At 49.5% G+C, this 18,511-nt stretch overlaps 1 protein-coding gene across 2 annotated transcripts in view; it reads left to right on the top strand.

The window, feature by feature from the left end:
• Chst11 (carbohydrate sulfotransferase 11) overlaps nt 1-18,117 on the top strand; it is a 206,432-nt gene extending 188,315 nt beyond the window's left edge. Inside the window, exon 3 of one of the 2 annotated variants that reach the window (XM_021205090.2) lies at nt 13,783-18,117. In XM_021205090.2, coding sequence (XP_021060749.1) covers nt 13,783-14,637 — 855 coding nt within the window. In that variant the 3' untranslated portion in view covers nt 14,638-18,117. The remainder of the gene's footprint in view (nt 1-13,782) is intronic. The other variant, XM_021205089.2, reaches the window with a different exon arrangement.
• The last annotated feature ends 394 nt before the right edge of the window (nt 18,118-18,511 follow it).

Below are 18,511 nucleotides of genomic sequence, written 5' to 3'. Positions count from 1 at the left end.
ATGGAGAGGCACTGGGCTTTGAACTCCAGTTTGCCATCTTCTTAATCTTCACTTTGTGCTTAAGCAGGAGCTGTGACCAGAAGCCCCACTAGAGGTACCAGCACACACCACCCACACAGCACTCCACATGTACCAGCTCTTGTTGGTGCTGATCTGTGTTGTTGATGCTAACAATGATAGAAAGAGAGACAGCCCAGATCCCTGGCAGAGGCAGTTAGCATCGGGTCTGGGCCATCAGAGGCACCATTTCAAAGGAAGTGTGAGACTAGATGAAGTCAGGAAACAGGAATCAGTAAGAGTGATATCCAGGAGGGACACTCTGAGGCACAGGATTCCACCCCCTGGGAGTCCCTTAGATGTGAAAAAACTCATCCAGTCAGCCATAAGGTCCTGAGACAGAGCTGCAAGGGGTAGGCAGGGTGTGGACATGCCAGAGCTGTCAGCAGGCCGGGGCAGCTTGAAGGAAGGAGAGTCTGTCAGCAGCAGCCAGATCTAGAGGTGACATCGTGTCTGTGCTGGGGTTGACAAGATGAGGAAAGGGTCACAGAGGCCACACCCTGTTTCTAGCAGAGCCACCTGTATGGGCAGCAGTGTTATCCTTATGATGGGACAGAGATGTGCCAGAGAGACACCTTGACTTTATTCTGTTGGAGTTTGGGGTTCCTGTGGAAAGTTCTCGGCTGAGTAACTAAGAGGAAGATAGTGTACTCTTGACCCCTGACTTGTAAATCCTACCTTCCTAGTGCTCCCCCCAAAATGGCCGTCCTTGTACCCTACAAGGTATGGAGAAAGCACATTCCATAGAGAAGGAATAGGAGGTTCGGTGGTCATGAGGATGACACCAGTGTGGGATGTTCAGTCAGGGGAGGAAGTGAGAAGTGGAGGGACGGAAGACAGTGTCAGGGAAAGAAGCTGCAAAACAGGCCCGTGACTCACAGGCCAAGGCCTTGCCTCTCTGAGCTGCAGACGCACCGAGGCATCCAGTTTAGTCCCGTGGTATATTTGTCAGGGTTCTCTAGAAGAGCAGAACTTAGAGAATGAGTCTTTGTATACATAAAGGGATTTATTAGAGTGGCTTACAGGCTGTGGTCCAAGCAGTTCACCAATGGCAGTTCAAGGGCCAAGAACCCAGTAGTTGTCCAGTCTGCAAGGCTTGATGTCTCATCTGGGTCTCAGTGTACACTGGAATCCCGAAGAAGCAGGCTGTAACGCCAGTGAAGGAACGGACTTGCCAGTAAGGGTGAGGGCAAGCAGGCAAAGAGAGCAAGCTTCCTTCTTCCATGTCCTTTATATGGCTGACAGCAGAAGGAATCGCCCATATGAAGGATGGATCTTCCCACCTCAGAAGATCTGGATTAAAGGCGTGTCTTTCCACCTCAATGATTTAATTAAGGAAAAACTGCATCGCAGGTATCATCCCCTTGGGTTTTAGTTAACTCCAGATAGTGTAAAGTTGACAAGCAAGGATAGCCATCACACATGGATTTCCAGATGTTTCTGGTTAAAAGAGTCCAAAGTCCAGAGACAATGCCTTGCCCTTCTGGGTTCTGGCCCAGTTTGGAGAGTGTCCCAGGATTACTGAGCTATAGCCAAGTTCTTGAGAGATGCATGGGCCTCTCGATGAGTGCATCTGGAGAGCCTGTGAGGACTGAAAGGGAGTTCACCCAGGTATCTGTGAAAGTCAGGGCCTAGCCCTGCAGACCCATAGTTGTGCTAGGAGCTGTATACTCATCATCCTGAAGCTCTGGCCTGTGGCAGCTAGAGGGAAACACACCCTATGCTGCCTGAAGGTCCTCATTATGTGTCTTGATGGGAACGACTAAGTCTTTGGAAGACTAGAAGGCAAAGTCATGCTCACCAGGGCTGCAAACAGCTTAGAGGGACAACCTGAACATCTCTCTAACTTCAGGATGCATCCCTCTGAGCAGGTAATGTGACTGACTTCAGGAAAGGACATAAATTTGGTGTCTCCTGTGTGAGGTTTAGTTAAATTGTGCTGTATGACTTCCTGCACAGATGTGGACCCCAGTTAGTATATTAATGACAAACCAAAGAAACAACTCTGCCCAAACTAGCTAAGTGAATGGATGAGGTAATTGGAGTTAGTTATGTAAGTATGGATGAGAGGTTATGTACAGGAATGTGGATAACTTAGAAGCAGCCATATCACCAAAAGGCCCACCACTGCATGAATGACAACTCACAAGAGCTCTATGTACAACTTGCAGGCAGCCTCACCAGAGAGTTCCCTCTCCCCAGTAATTGTTATATCTCATATAACAAGGGGTCTTGCAAGTCTTCTCTGTTTTAGGGACTTCCTGAGACTTGTGAGTTTCCTTTACTCCATAAATCCTCAAAGTTTCCTTTGCTGGCCTTGCTCCTGGAGGGAATGTTTCAATTCAGAGGAAACGATCTACAATGCTAACTTTTGTTCCTGGGCCTTCCTTGTACCCAGGAGTTTTACTCAGCCAGCCTGTTCTCATGGATGGATCAGATAGAAGTCAAAGTCTTATAGCCTGTTTCAAGCTGAAGACTAGTACCCCAGCACAGGATAGTAGGGTTAAATTTGGGCTTTGTCATTTTTATGCTGTGAGGCTTGGGCTCTAACAGTCATGTTAAGACTCTGACCTTCAGTTTACTGGTCACTAAACTGCCAATAGCACCTCAAGATGGGAAATGGCTAGTGCTTGATTGGTTGGATTCCTGAGCACAGATCTCCACAGGTGAGTATGTAGTCAGACCCCCTTTTTCCCAACCACCTTGGAGTCAGACATGGTTATGAATAATCATGTGACCTAGAATAGCCTCCACCCTTCTGTTTCTCTCCAGACCTCTCAGTGGCTGTCTTCCCAGTGCCTTCCTCGGGGCAGCCCAATGGGCAGAGTGGAGGTATCCCTGCCTTTTCTTGACAGACTGTAGTTTGGGGGGGGGTTGTTGTTTTAATTTTTCCATAAGAGAACAGATCTGGGGAGATGGTACAGTGCTTGCCATGAAAGCATAAGGCCTGAGTTTGTATATTCAGAACCTAGGTAAAAAGTTAGGCATGCATACTGAAACACACTTTATAGTCCCAACACCCAGGAAGCAGAGACGAGGCAGGTCCCCGGGGTCACTAGTTAGCCAGCATAGCATAATTAGTGAGGTCCGAGCTACCCAAGGTTGACTTTGCACTCACATGAGGGGGTGGGGTGAGGACTGAGAGACCGAGAGACCAAGAGACTGAGACTGACCCTATTGGGTGAGTCTGCATAGAAGTCTGACCCGAAGAGCTTACTGGTCACAGGAAGTCAAAGCTAAGCCGCAGGGGAGCAGCCAGATGTGGGAAAGCTGCAGGGCTATCCTCACTGTCACCAGGTGCCTTTATTCTCCAGAGCTGGAGCAACAGTTAGATGGAAGCAGATGCTTTCATTTGTGACCATCAGCTGTCTCCATAGGACCGGTCCCCAGGCCCTGGCCCAACTTGCTTTTCAGAGCCTCTCTTTTCATTGCTTTGACACAGAAAATGGCACTCATAGTGAAAAACAAACAAACAAACAAAGAAAAAACCAACAAAAACAAAAAAGAAACCCAAAAAGCTCCCAGCACCCCTCCCTTTGTGACCAGTGTAATTGTAATTATGTCTGAAAGCTTCCTTTCCCCAGGGCCTCCCCGCCCAGTGACCGGTCCAGCTTCCATGTGTCGATCTATTCCTGAGGCCCTGGAAACACACACAAAGCCTGTGGGCATACCACACTGAATCAGCCAGGCTCTTGCCCTGCCTGCCCTCTGTCCCCCAACTTCCCCCCACCCCAGTTGGCAGCTTCTTTGGGCAGCCAGTTTCTAATCTCCCCAGGGCTTTACTGAACATCCCTATTTGGGGAAAATCAATAATCTCCTCCTAAGCTGAACCAGCTCTTCATGCTTCCTCCTCAGTGGTCAGGGTGGGCTGATGTCACCCAAGCGCTGGAGCCACCTCTGTGCATCTCACCTCTTCCCTGCCATGTGGCCCAGCACTTGGGCACACTCACATGTGGGCGCGCACAACTTGAGCCATGGTGCTTTGGGGCCCATTTTACAAATGAGCACACAGAGGCCCAAGGAGGAAGTCTGGCCCAGCCTCTCTCCTAATCCCCTCATTTTCATCAGCCTGCCACTGCTCAAAGGATCACTCTCTTCCTGAAGGCCACTCATCTGGAACTGCGCATCCCCAGGGACTGGCTATTCAGCTGTCCAGCGTACTGACAGGTACTTCCTATGTAGGAAACTAGACCCAGGGGAGACACCCCACTAGACAGTTGGCCCCTGTAGAGTCTGGTATGAACAAAAGTGCCTGAGCTTCTCTCATCTTCTACCCTGAACTCCTTCCCACCCCACCCTTACCAATATCCTTCTGTCCTAGCTCTCCCAAGTGAGGCAGAGAAGCCAAAGAACGAGGACCATCGGCCACTCAGAGGTTGGGTTAGGGTTAAATATTATATCCTGAAATAGGTTCAGTTTTGTCTCTCCTGTTAGCCCAAGCAGAGGCACTGTCCTTTAAAAGAGAACCTGCCATTTTCAGGGTTTTTTTGCTCATTTTAATGAGTTCCCAAATCAGGCCAGCCCAGGAGAGAGAGCCTAGCCCACATTCCCTTCTGTGGTTAAGAAAGTAGGCCACCTGCTCCCGCTGAGTTTCAGAACTTGCAGCCATCCATGGGTTTCACAGAAATGTCCCCTGAGAGCTTGGGAGACCGGCTCAGTCAGCAGCAGCCTGAGAACCTGTGTTCAGTCCCTGGATCCCATGTAAAAAGCTGGGCACGTGGGGCTGGAGAGATGGCTCAGCAGTAAAGAGCACAGGCTGCTCTTCCAGAGGTCCTGAGTTCAAATCCCAGCAGCCAATTCCCAGCAGCCACTCAGTGGCTCACAACCATCTGTAATGGGATCTGATTCATTAGAAGCTGAGACAGACTGGCAGCTTCTGACCCATGAGATACTGTCTTTAAAGTGGGGAGGAAACGGCGCCCGAGTGAGCAGAGGTTACCCTCTGGTTTCCTCTGTGTACACGGGCACACACACGCACCTGCGAACAAATGAACTCATAGTAGGGAGGGGCATCCCCTTAGGTGGAGGAAGGAGAGGGGGTATTTTCCTGGGTGCACAGAGGTGGCCTAGAACCGCATACATAGCAGCAAGCTACACATAGCTCTGGCCTGGGATTCATCCCTGTACCTCCAGACGGGCTGCTGGTTAGAGAGACTAAGAAAGTTCTCCTCGCTGCTGCATCCTAGGAGTGGGTGGCTGAGCATCCAGCCGTTGGGATTGGGTGGGTACAGAGGAATGTTCCACCGGGGTTATGAGCAGCAACCCCCTCCACCCCCACATACGCAGTAGTTCAAAAATCTACCAGCTACATGGTATTTACACCTCTGATGTCCTCAGCTCGTGGGCGTCTTACTCATCTCTGGGCTCCAGGTTGTCAGGGTGGCTGTTGTGCACTGCTGTGTATCCTCAGCTGTGACCTAAAAATCAAGCAGTCCCTTACATACATTCCTCAGCTAGTGAATTCAAAGATTCTGGTCTCGGTGGCGCCTCCCTGTGGCCTTCCTGGTAAACTGCCGTGAGGACGACAAATGGCCATCTTTCTTGAAATGTGACAAAAGACTCAGCAGGAGAGAGGCGCTAATGTGTTGGCACAGTGCTAACCCTCCTTCTCCGAGCCCTGCAACTATTCAGCACCAAGTGCTTGAGACACACAAGACACTTAGGCCTGGGCCGGCAGCCCTGCAGGCAGGGAAGGCGCGGGCGGTATTCATTCATAACGGTGTGTGTAACTGTTGAAGGCTGGGCAGCTAGAGACAGTGAGGCCTGCTGCTGGGGGTGGCTCGTGGGAGGGGTAGAACGCATCTAGCAGGCAGGAAAGGGAGGAGGACTTTGGGGTGGTATCAGCTGGGCTGGCCCAGTTCTAGCCTCTTCCCCACCAGGAATGGTACATGGTGACTTAATAGTAATAAGGGAGATGGGGTGTTGTTGCAAGATCAGGAGGCATCAGAGATAGATCAACCAATACAGCGCTTGCTGCACATGCATGAGGTCCTGGCTTCCATCCCTAGAACTGATGCTGGGGGAGGGGGACCAAAAAACAAACAAACAAACAACCACTGAGCATTATGACGTGTGTCTGTTATCCCAGTGTAGGGGGCGGAGACAGGTGGGTCCCTGGGCTCATTGCCTAGCAAGCCTAGTGAAACACCCACCGTTGTAGTTGTTGTTGTTGAAGGAGGGTGACGGACAGAGTCTAAGGAATGATACCTAGTACCCAAGATCGAACTACACAAGTACACACACACACACACACACACACACACACACACACACGCGCGCGCGCGCGCAGGCACGCACGCACAAATAAATAGCCCACAGTTCTAACATCCCGGAATCCACTGCCTGCTTTACAGTGTGTTGACTTTACTGATAGCTCATTTCTATGTAGCTAGGCAGTTGCCCCTTTCTTCAGCTGTCCAGCCAGGATGTTATTCCAGCTAATGTCTATCAGTCATTTTCTGTCCGTGAGACACCAGATCTCCATGGGTCAGGCCTCGTGAGCAGATGACAGATGTGTCTGGCATTCGCGCAGAGCCCACTCCCGGAGAAGGAGACCCAGTCAGCAGTTCCGCAGGTGTAACAGAAACACCAGAGCTGATCTGATGGAAGTACCCCAGGATGGTGGTTAGGAACAGGTGCCTGGAGCACCCACACTGACCGTACAGTCATCCTAAGGTGGAGTCAAGGAGTTACAGTCACCAGACAACACAGGGAGACTCGCCTGGGCTGACATTCAGGCTCAGTCAAGGCTTTGATGCCTGGTTCTACTGCCAGTCCCTTTCCAGACAATCCTCCACAATGACGTTAAACAGGAAGTGAATTTCTACTTCTGTGGTGTTAACTAGACTCAGGCCTGGTGCCATATGTTTTTTTCTGAGCCCTCAATCATCAAAACAACCCCCAGAACTGCACGGCTATTGTCCCCATGGTACAGAATGGGGGACCAAGGCCTGAAGGCTCAAGATGCTCAGACAAAATGTTCAGTAAAGCATGCTGAGTCTCTGGAGAGAGGTAGGAAGGAAACCACAAAGCCAAATTGTCAGGTTAGAAGCCAAGAGAACCTGCAGGGCCAAGCCACCCCCCCCACACACACACACACCTACCTGCCTCCCTAAAATACCACAGGCAGCCCAGCCCTGTGGGGGAGCTGCCAGCCTCCAGGCTGAGAGAAGGGGCCGGGCTTCCTTCCTCCTGTCAAAAGTGACTTCCACGATCCCCAGAGTGTGCCAGTCAGCAGGCACAGAGCCTGCCTGCCCCTCTGATTTCAGACTTCTGAAGGACCAGCCTCCTTGGCGTCGGAACCCTGTCCCTTCCTCACCCTTGTCCCTGTTCTGGGCCACCATTCATATGGGAAGCCAGGCCAGCTTGACAATGGTCCCATTCGTAAGCCTGAAGCTCTCTGCACCAGGCCCAAACCTCGGGAAGCCCAGACTCTGGGATGTAAATAAGGCCCCTCCAGCTGCACCTGGCTTCCTGGAAAGGCGCCCCAACTCACAGAGCTCTGTGCATAGCTCTTCCAACCTCTCCTGGTGTCTTTACCCTCCAGCATGGCATGATTCCTCCTCCTGTTTCCTGGACTGACTCAGGTAGAAAGCCCCAGGGGAGTCCTCCCATCATCAAAGCTGTTTCATCAGAGCTGACTTCTAAGACGAACAGCCTATCTGCTAATGCGTTGGTGCAGCTTCAGACTCCGGCTTCAAATCTCAGTAGGAAGATGGGCTAGGGCAGCAGATGTTGGCACCAGAGGAGCATGCTGCAGCCTCTCCAGTCACCCAGAACCTACACGATCGCTATACCCTCACATTATTGACACATACCTGCATCTATTCATACATGCATACATGCATGTATTACATTCACTCCTGAGTGTATGCACACATTCATACATGCATGTGTGCACTGACTCGTGTGCATTCATGCATTCTCACTTTAATTCAGACAAACCTTTGAGTGTCTCCAATGGGCCAAGAATTTGTAATGTAGTTGAGGGAAGAAAAAAAAAAGTAGGAGACACCTGCACCCTGGAATTAGCATGCTAGGAGGGAGAGAGGCCAGAGCGGGTCAGTGGTATGTGACACGCATACAAGACAAGACGGTGACTGTTGCAAGAGAAGAGCCAGGCGAGGGCTTGAGCCTCAGAGTTTGCTCTTAATGAACTGACTGAGTGCTTCTTGCAGGATGCTCACAGCCTGGGTGGTTCTTTTTCCCCAGGGGTCTTTAAGCTGAGCCCCTAGGATGGGTGAAGCAGAGGCTCCAAGAGGGTACGTTACAGCCCTCAGATGCCAGAGAGAACACCAGCTGGTTACTCTCAGACAACCCCAGCCCCAGCAGGTTTAATGAGACTCGACAAGGCTGACACCCAGGTCCCAGTGTAGTCCAGCCCTAGTATACATAGGACTCTAGGCCCTCTGAAGCTGTGGTTCCTACCCAGGCAGTACTAGGACCCTGGGACCACCGGCAATAGCCAGAGAAGTTAAATCAGACCTCTGGGATAGAAGTAGGACCCAGCCTAACAGGGCTGTTAACAGCCCACCATGATACTTCTAAACTGCCAGGATTGAGTCCCCAGGTGGCTTTAATCCAGAGATGGGAGTCCCCAGGTGTGGCTTCTGACTCCAGGAGTCAGTGTCTTCTAGCACCTGAACTTCCAGCCCCAAGTTCCTATCTCTGGGATCTTGAGCAACCTGCGTCTTCCCCAGGGCCTCAGTTTCCTTCTCTGGAAGTTAGAAATGCTGATGATACCTGCTTCCGAGTGTGGGGCTCAGCGGTAACTCGTGCAGTAGGGTTCAAAGGCAGCTAGTAGACATGGTGCTTGTGTTTGCTGGAGCTGCGGTTTCTACATCAAATTCCTCCATCCCTGAAAACCCAAGACAACAGGTGGCAGTGGTGCCACAAAAGTGCAGGGAAGGACTGTGTCACCTCCACGGCGCTGGCAGGACAAGCATGCGCCACCATGCCCAGCTTTCTGTAAGTGGGTTTCAGGGAAGGAACTCGGTCCCTCGTACTCACGCGCAAGGGTGTCACCAGCAGAGTTGTCCCCGTGGCCTGGAATTCAGATGTTCGAATTACAAAACAAGAGCCGTTGGGAGTCATTGGAAGATTCCAGATTTACCTCTTTATCTGGTTTTATCTGCCCAACCACAGGCAATGAGGTGGGTACACTTGGGCGTGGGTGTTACATCCAAAGAGAATGCAGACCTCACAGGGTGGACCGGTTCTTCCTTTTAAGATGAAATAGAGTAAAACTTGAAAGACTTCTTAAAACAACCCCTGAGCTTGGTCCTGACACTAATTACAGTTCCCTTCCAAAGCGTCCAAATTAAAAATAGACATCAAATCCAGCATTCCGGATGCAGCCCAAAGCCAGGAGCTGTGTTCAGGACATCCTAGGTTCTGCCTTCCTCTGCCCTATACTTTGAGGACATCACAGGGAGATGAAAGGAGTTGGTGGCAAGGCCGAGGGTAGAGTCCCTCAGAGTCTGATGGCAAACTGTTCTGTGTTCTGTTATTAAGGGTGGCTGTGAATTGGTCCAAGATGTTAGAATACTGTCATTTTTACAAAGCGCAGATCTGCAGCTCTCAAAGCGTGGTCCAGCCCAGCATCAGCACTTGGCATTAGGATGTGACTGTAGTTGGAGAAAGGGTCTTTTAAAATGCCACTAAAGCTACTCAGACAGTACGCTGGTTCAAGAGTGTCTGTTAGGGGAGAGGAGAATGTGAAGAGTCGGCAGGAGAGGCCATCATGGGGCCAAGGGGATGTCACCCTGGGGACTTCATCTTGGACTTCAGCCACCATTACTGTAGGGGAACACACTGCGATGGGTTAAGCCTCCTTCTGAGGGATCTGGCACAATTTTGGTAGAGGAACCCTGGCAGACCCTCTGCCCTGCCACATCTCCAGCTCTGGCTGGAAACCAGGAAGTGCTGAAACAAGCCCTCAGGGTGACTCCCACACATGTGAAGTTGGAGACAAACCAGCATAAACTGTCACTGATGCTGACAGGAGCCAGCCCAGGAAAGGCTGACAGTGCTGGGCGTGAGGGCTGCTCCTCAGGGCAGATTATCTTTCCGTGGATTCTGCTCTGTAAGAGTCTCCGTGGGCTGCTTTCTTGAGAGGAACAGGGGACTGTACACATGACCACCTTCTGTGGGCAAGTAGGAGTGAATCCCAGTGTTGTTATTCAGTCAACCAAAGACAGTGCCCTTTGAAGACTCGGAGCACAAGAAACCCACCCCCCTCCCCCCGACTGACTTTTCTGAATTCCTTAGATCTGGTTTGCTTTCTGACCACCAACAATCGAAATGCTTTTCTCTTTGATAACAAGAGCAAGGAAGATTCTCACTTCCCCCTTTGTGTGTGATGCTCGGAAGCTTACAACCAAATAAGATCCTTAATATCAACTCTCAAAATTGTGCACAACTCCTCTCCTATGATCTCTTCAAACCCTTTTGAAAAACAAAGGACAGGGAGTTGGGAAAGAATAGGAACCCTGGAAGCTGAATTCACCTCCAGGTTTGCTCACCGACAGGGCCCCAAACCCCTTGTCTTAGGGTTTTACTCCTGTGAACAGACATTGACCAAGGAAACTCTTATAAGAACAACATTTCATTGGGGCTGGCTTACAGGTTCACAGGTTCAGTCCATTATCCTCAAGGTGGGAGCATGGCAGCATCCAGGCAGGCATGGTGCAGGGGGAACTGAGAGTTCTACATCTTCATCTGAAGGCTGCTAGCTGGCTTCCAGGCAGCTAGGATGAGGGTCTTAAAGCCCACACCCACAGTGACACACCTACTCCAACAGGGCCACATTTACTCTAACAAGGCCACACCTCCTAATAGTGCCACCCCTGCTTTGTAAAACTGATGAACCGTTTTTTTTGGCAAGCAGCCGTGTTCCCTTCCAGTGGTGGGGAACAAGCTGTTTGGCACTAATGTGTCTTCTTCATCCCTTTGTCTTCTGCTGTCCTCAAAGAGCCGTCCCTCAGACAGCTAAGCCCCTCAGACAGCTCCTGAACTGTGTATAGACTGTGTGCAGTGGATGTGTTATTTGTCAAAGTTATGATCATCACTACAGCTCCTGCGAGCCCTGGTTGAAGACGAGAATGCCATCCTGTAGCTGAGACATGGGGACGTGGCATTAATGGGTTTTTAAGCTGTGTGACATAACTCTTCATTGTCTTGTGAGTGGCCATGCTAGCTCTCTCTCTCCATCTCAGTCTCAGTTTTCAAGCAAAGAATGTCTCTCTTCCTCCGCCCTGTTCAGGACTCCCCTAAACCCACCAGATCTCTTAAAGCAGGCTTCAAAGAGGCCTCATCACATTTGTGTTTTGATTTTGGTGATTTGATTTGATTTGATTCATTTAATATATATATATATATATATATATATATATATCTAAATATATATATATATATATATGGGTGTTTCATCTGTAGAGTATGTCTGTGAATGATGTGTGTACACTGGTGCCCACAAAAGGTGTCAGATGCCCTGGAACCAGTTTCAGATAGTTGTGAGTCACCACGTGGGCCTTGAGTGAGCAGACAGTACTCTCAACTCTTGAGCCATCATAGCTGCGTTGATGATATCTTTTGAAACCATTAAGCATTTCTGAGTCGCAAGTTCCGCCCTAGATAACCTAGTTCCCACCATGTCACATCAGGGTGCTGGTACTCATTTATGTCCTGAGGGACACCAGGACATTCCATCTTATCATCTTGACCTAGTTAGAAATAAGCAGAGAAAGAAAATATGTATCAATCAAGTGAGGGCACTGGGGGCTGAGTCTGCAGTATCTGAGCCCTTGAGACTGAATGGGGTCTGTACCCAACTTTGAAGATGGTCAACACCTTACACTTTGTGGTTTTAAGTATAAGTACCTTCTTTTTTACAGAAAAAGAAGGCAAGGCTCACTGAAATCAGGGTTCCTGTCTTTGGGCCATTCTACACAGAGGTGAATTTTTTTTGGGGGGGGGGTGAATCATACAAATTATGACTCAGTATCAGAGGTTCAGGACTGGCTTCATAGGTCCCACCTGACCCCTGGGCACCACTGATGTGCATGTCCAGTGATTTAGACAGTCTAATGATCCTCCTGTAGTCTCAGGTCTTGAGGCTGCTTCTGATCTGGCCTAAAGAGCCAGTGGCCATGGGACAGTCAGTAGTGATCTGTGACCGTAGGGAAAGCATGAAGTACACTCGGGGTTGAGCTGTGAAGGGCACCGAGGACGGAATGCTCTTTTGTGGTGTGGTAGAAGAGTGTCCTGTGCCATGAAGAATAGTCAAGTTTGTATCAATAGAGACAAGTGGAGAGCCTAACAGGCCCAGCACAGAATGCAGGCACAATAGTGAAAGGTGCACAGCTGGTTTCTCGGAAGTACCCATTGTTCAGAATGGGCGGGATGTGCCATGAAGACGGGGGTGGGGGGCAGGTTGGTAGTGGGCTGTGGATGTCAAAGGGCAAGCGTCTGAATGGAGGCCTTGTCCTTGGGGTGAGGAGGAACACAGGACTGTCTACCACCTGACACCCAGAGCAGCTGCTTGCTACACAGCCCCAGGCCCTAGATTCTCCAGAACCTCAAAGTCAAGATGAAATTCTGTTGATATTTTACAAGCCAGCTAGGTAAATGGCAGAATGTGCCAAGCTAACTAATGGGGTTCGCACTCCACAGGATCTCTGAGCCTCAGCATGTTGGGGACCAAAATGTTAGCTGACCAAGACAGTAGATTTTTCTATCTGGGTGAACTGCTTCTGACTGGGAATGATTGGCCATTCTAGCTCCAATTCTGTTGCTATGATAAAATATCCTGACCAAAGGCAACTTAGTGGGGAGAAAGGGATTTATTTGGTGTCTTAGTTAGGGTTTCATTGCTATGAAGAGACACCATGACCAAGGCAACTCTTATAAGGACAACATTTAATTGGGGCTAGTTTGGGGGTTCAGAGGTTCAGTCCATTATCATCATGGTGGGAGCATGGCAGTGTTTAGGCAGGCATGATGCAGGAGTTGCTGAGAGTTCTACATCTTGTTCTGAAGGCAAACAGGAGAAGACTGACCTCCAGGCTGCTAGGACAAGGGTCTTAAAGCCCACACCCACAGTGACACACTTCCTCCAACAAGACCACACCTCCAGATAGTGCCACCTCCTGGGCCAAGCATATTCAAAACACCACACTTGGCTTATAGTCCTAGACTATCGTCCATCACTGTGGGGAAATGAAGTCAATCATACTCAGGCAAGAGCAAAAGGGAAATAAACGCATCCTTGCTCACTTGCTTGCTAGCTTTTCTCACTCTTACATAGTTCAGAGCCCAGCCTAGGGAATAGTGCTGCCCACAGTGGGCTGGTTTTCTCTACCTCAGTTAACAATGGAGACAGTCCACCATAGATGTGACCACAAACCAATCTAATCTAGGTAACTCCTCATTTAGTCTCTTACCAGACAATTCTAGGTTATGTCAAGTCAACAGTTAAAAGTAACCTGAACATCTACTTTAGGGAGGGGCTTTTGCTCTCAGAGAACACAGACATCTTCCCAAGCATTCCCCTCTGACCTCTATGTGCCTCCCACACTAAGCAATTAGGCTAAATCTCACCTTGCCCTTTGGAGGCAAGCTTTGTACCTGACAGGGTCTAGATAACTGCTTGAACAAAGGGATCAGCCTTCCACTGTAATCACAGATAAGCACTCATGTCTCCTTCCTTCTCTGTCTCTTCTACAGCTGGAGCTATCCAACACTGCCATCCTGCACCAGATGAGACGGGACCAGGTGACAGACACCTGCCGGGCCAACAGTGCCATGAGCCGCAAGCGCAGGGTACTGACCCCCAACGACCTGAAGCACCTGGTGGTGGATGAGGACCACGAACTCATCTACTGCTATGTGCCCAAGGTAGCGTGCACCAACTGGAAGAGGCTTATGATGGTCCTAAGTGGCCGGGGCAAGTACAGCGATCCCATGGAGATCCCAGCCAACGAAGCCCATGTGTCGGCCAACCTGAAGACCCTTAACCAGTACAGCATCCCAGAGATCAACCACCGCTTGAAAAGCTACATGAAGTTCCTGTTCGTGCGGGAACCCTTCGAGAGGCTGGTGTCTGCCTACCGCAACAAGTTCACACAGAAGTACAACACCTCCTTCCACAAGCGCTACGGCACGAAGATCATCCGACGCCAGCGGAAGAACGCCACACAGGAGGCCCTGCGAAAGGGAGACGATGTCAAGTTTGAGGAGTTCGTGGCCTACCTCATCGACCCCCACACCCAGCGGGAGGAGCCCTTCAACGAGCACTGGCAGACGGTCTACTCCCTCTGCCACCCATGCCACATCCACTACGACCTCGTGGGCAAGTACGAGACGCTGGAGGAGGACTCCAATTACGTACTGCAGCTGGCCGGAGTGAGCGGCTACCTGAAGTTCCCCACCTATGCAAAGTCCACCCGAACTACCGACGAGATGACTACGGAGTTCTTCCAGAACATCAGCGCCGAGCACCAGACACAGCTGTACGAAGTCTACAAACTGGACTTTTTAATGTTCAACTACTCAGTGCCAAACTGCCTGAAGCTGGATTAGAGGGCTGCAGAGGGGAGGGGGGGCGGCTGGGGGAGAGGGAGAGAATCCTGCTTTTTAATTTAAGATTTTTATTTGTCAAAAGAATTCTATGGAGACTGGGTTATTTTGTAAGTTAATATGTCTTCGGGGGAGATGCTGCGAGCGGCATGGTAAGAATTATTTAAAAATTCTCCACGGGGAAGGACAGCTGTCTTTGCAGGGGAGCGGGGTGGATTATCCCTGTTTTTAGAAGTGGGTACTGCAACACTGTGTCCAAGGTGTCCTTGTGTTCTGGTGAAGTCCACAAACCGTGCATTCCATAAAGTCTAATGAATCTTATTTATAGTTATTTAAACGTGGTCTGTGGCGGCAGCCTGCTCCTGTCTTTCTTGAGGAGAGTACAGTCTGTGCTTCTCTGGCTATGGCTCATTGGGGGATGGAAGGGGGTGTGGTTATCTCCCCACTGACCGTGTGTGGAATCCCATGGTGACAGCTGTGGGATGTGTGCCTGCCGCCATTCAAGAAACCCTGCTAGAAAGAAGTAAATTGTCCTTGCACTAAGAAACAGGGATGAGAAACCGATTGCTAGCAACTCCAAAGTCCCTTGTAGTAAAGAAATGCAAAAAAAATTTTTTTAACCCAAGAAGAGAGCAGATGATAGCGAGTTCTCTTCACCGAAATTAGCAGGCTATAAGAATAGGCTTTCTGTAGAAATCTTTAACTGGCACTTTCCAGTGCTAGCGAAGGCAGAATAATGGTTGTCTTATAGTCAATAAGTATTTATTGAGCATCTACTATTCTACAGGCTTTACTGCAGGTAGAACATTAAGTGAAACCAGGAGACTTGGCCTTCAGCAAGCTTTATGTGAACACAGGGCATCCAGCTCTACAGTGAACCAATCCCCCCATCCTTTTGGTCCTCACACAGGCTTTAGACTATTCTCAAGTGGCCCAGAGGGTCCATGACCCTAGCATATTTGCATTTTTCTACAGCTCAAATTTGAAAGCCACACATTTGGATCAGGCCACTTAACTAGCTAAGTAGTTCATTGCCCAACACAAGAAATGGCAGAAACCTTTTTGATCATGTATATCTAGTGCAATGTCTTGGTAGTAGCAGCCTATAATCCACAATATTCTCCAAGCACAAAGATGGAGGACTGTGGTGATTGATTAGTGATGTCTGCCTTGGCTAAGGGAAGGGGGGAACATTTCTCAAGTGACTCCTACTGTGATCTCCAGTCCACATCTTGTCCTGCCTGCCACTTAAAAGAGTGCACTGCATACATTTGGAGACTGGCAGAGTTCAAGTGTGAAGGTCAAAGGTGGAGTGTTGGTAGCCACAGGCACATGCCCACCCTCCCATGTCCTGCATTGGCAGAGCATCCAGGACCTCCCTCTCCTCTGGAAGGCTGGAAACTCACTGCTTCCTGTTCCTTGCTCATCAATGCTCAAACCTATTCCCCATTTCTAGTTGTTTCTGACACTTTGCGGTTGACATTTGAGCCACATTCCCATGACAGCCAGTGTCCGGGTACGTAGCAGATGCTGTACATAATAGTTCTGATGACAGGGGAGCGGGTAGGGTGTAAATTTTGCTTTTTGTGTTTTTGTGGGGTTTTGTCTGTTTGTTTTGATGCAGTATAGAGTGAAGGGGTAAGAATATTCTGAAAAACATGAAATTGAATAATTTATTCACAGAAACTATTAAAATGGCATTGTTAGGCTCACAAGGAGGCTGGGGGCAGCAGTAGCTGCTATACTGTCTCACAGAGGAAATTATTTTATTTAATGTGAGGGAAATGTGAGCCAGAGTGACTGCCTGGGGCTATTTATAAAATGCAGGTACCTTCCCCAATTTCTCTCCCCTCGCCTTTGATAGATAGATTTATGTCATGTGTTTGACCAAGAACAGTGAGAGATCTTTGCTGACCCTGGAATGGAGAGGCAGTCATGGTCCTTAGGACCTGGGCTCCCATTCCTGCGACAGTCTGTGTGGTGTTGCTGATGCATGTCCCACAGAGCCCAGGCTCTCCAGGGCATCAGTTTGTGGTCACATATCCTTAGAAAACAAAATTAAGTCAGGTTCCTCTCTGCAGGAATTTTCAGAGCCTTGAATACATGATCTGCCTTGTGAAACTGGGAGAATGTAGCATTTCCAGGCTGCATGACCTAGGTATCCTGTACGGCAGACCATGTCTTAGCTGGTATTTCACACAGTAGCCTTCGGTGAGGGTGATCTAGCCTGTCTGAGGTCTGCAAAGTTTGACAGCTGCTTCCTAGATCCTTCCACAAATCAGCAGAAACAGCGTCTATCTGGGAACTCCATGAGAATTAGGCTTTACCTAATTGGGGTGCCTTCATCCGGATACTGCCCCAGACAGTGACCCCGTTCCCTCCAAGCACAGCGGAGGGGAGCCTAGGGTGTTGTGGAGGGGGGCAGGTGGCTTAAGGACACCTTAAAGGCCACTTGGTGGGGATAATGGCCTCATGGGGACACTTCTCACTTCCACCCACAGTTTGGAACTGTTCACCGTGTGCTTCGGGAGCTTTTAAACGGAGATTCGTGTTGATTTCCATGGTTCACATCTGTTTGTCTTCCGTCTGTGGTCCAGTGCTGTGTGCAGATGGTACTTATTCCATTTCTCTCTCTCTACGGTGAGAAAGATTGTCCTTCTGGGGAGAGTGCATCAGTGTGCTTCCGGAATGATGGGGTCTTTCTCCTGTCTTGTGTTCACACTTCCTAGTGACAATTTTCAAAATATGTATTGGCTCGACTGTTTATTGTAGAATGTAGAAAGTGTTCTGTGGCCCTGGCTAAAGACATCCATTGGTGAAATGTGCTTGGAAATCCAAGTGTTTTCTACTGAGGAAAAAAAAAAAGTTGGAAAAGCTTTCTCTTGCATGCCTCTTGTGCTTAGCTAGAAAGGGGAGCTGCCAGCATCCCAGCTCTGAGCCACTGTTCAAAGGTGCAGCTGTGTTTTTGGACTAGGTACAGGCAGAGTGATAAGGACATGCCTGCTTAGCGTACACATTTATCGCGAAAGTTTAGACTATGAGCCACAGGGGTCCCTGCCTGCAGTCCCTACAGCCCCCCCTTCCCCAGTGCCTTTCTCAGCTGGTCTGGGAATCAGGGCAGCCCGTTGACGGGGGCTCCAACAGCCCTTTCCTCTTGGTCCCGGGAATAAGGCTTTCTCTGCTGCGTGTTCAGCCACAAGGAGAACTATGGGAACCAGAAACTTCTCTCTGGCCAGCCCTTCTGAGCACACAAGTCTAGCCCATGCTCCAAGAGTGCTCCTGGACATTGTATAAGCCCCTAGGACTCTTAGCTCATATGATAATGATTGCATTTCTATCCTGCTTTAACTGAAAACCACAGAGAATTTTGCTTGCTTTCCTACTCTCTTCTTCTGCCCAGACCTCCTCCATATGTAAACATGCACACATGGGTATGTATACACACACATGCACAGTGGACATACACACGCACACATGGGTATACATAGACACACATGCACAGTAGACATACACACACATGCACACATGGGTATACATAGACACACATGCACAGTAGACATACACACACACATGCACACATGGGTATACATAGACCCACATGCACAGTAGACATGCATACATACATATACATGCACACATTGATAGGCATACACATATGCACAATAGACATGCACACACACATGGGTATACATAGACACACATGCACAGTAGACATGCATAGACACACATGCACATTAGACATGCATACCAACACATGCACACATGGATGTGCACACACACATACACAAATTGCCCAAGCCTGTGCACTCCTGGTACCCACGTCCCATCCTGGCCCACCTCTCTGTCAGCAGGACTGACTCCATCACTCCCTCAGGTT

The sequence above is a fragment of the Mus pahari genome, chromosome 9 (assembly GCF_900095145.1).
Source record: "Mus pahari chromosome 9, PAHARI_EIJ_v1.1, whole genome shotgun sequence".
Taxonomy (NCBI): Eukaryota; Metazoa; Chordata; class Mammalia; order Rodentia; family Muridae; genus Mus; species Mus pahari.
Note: the sequence above shows the minus strand (reverse complement) of the source record. Positions and strands in the feature narration are given on the sequence as shown.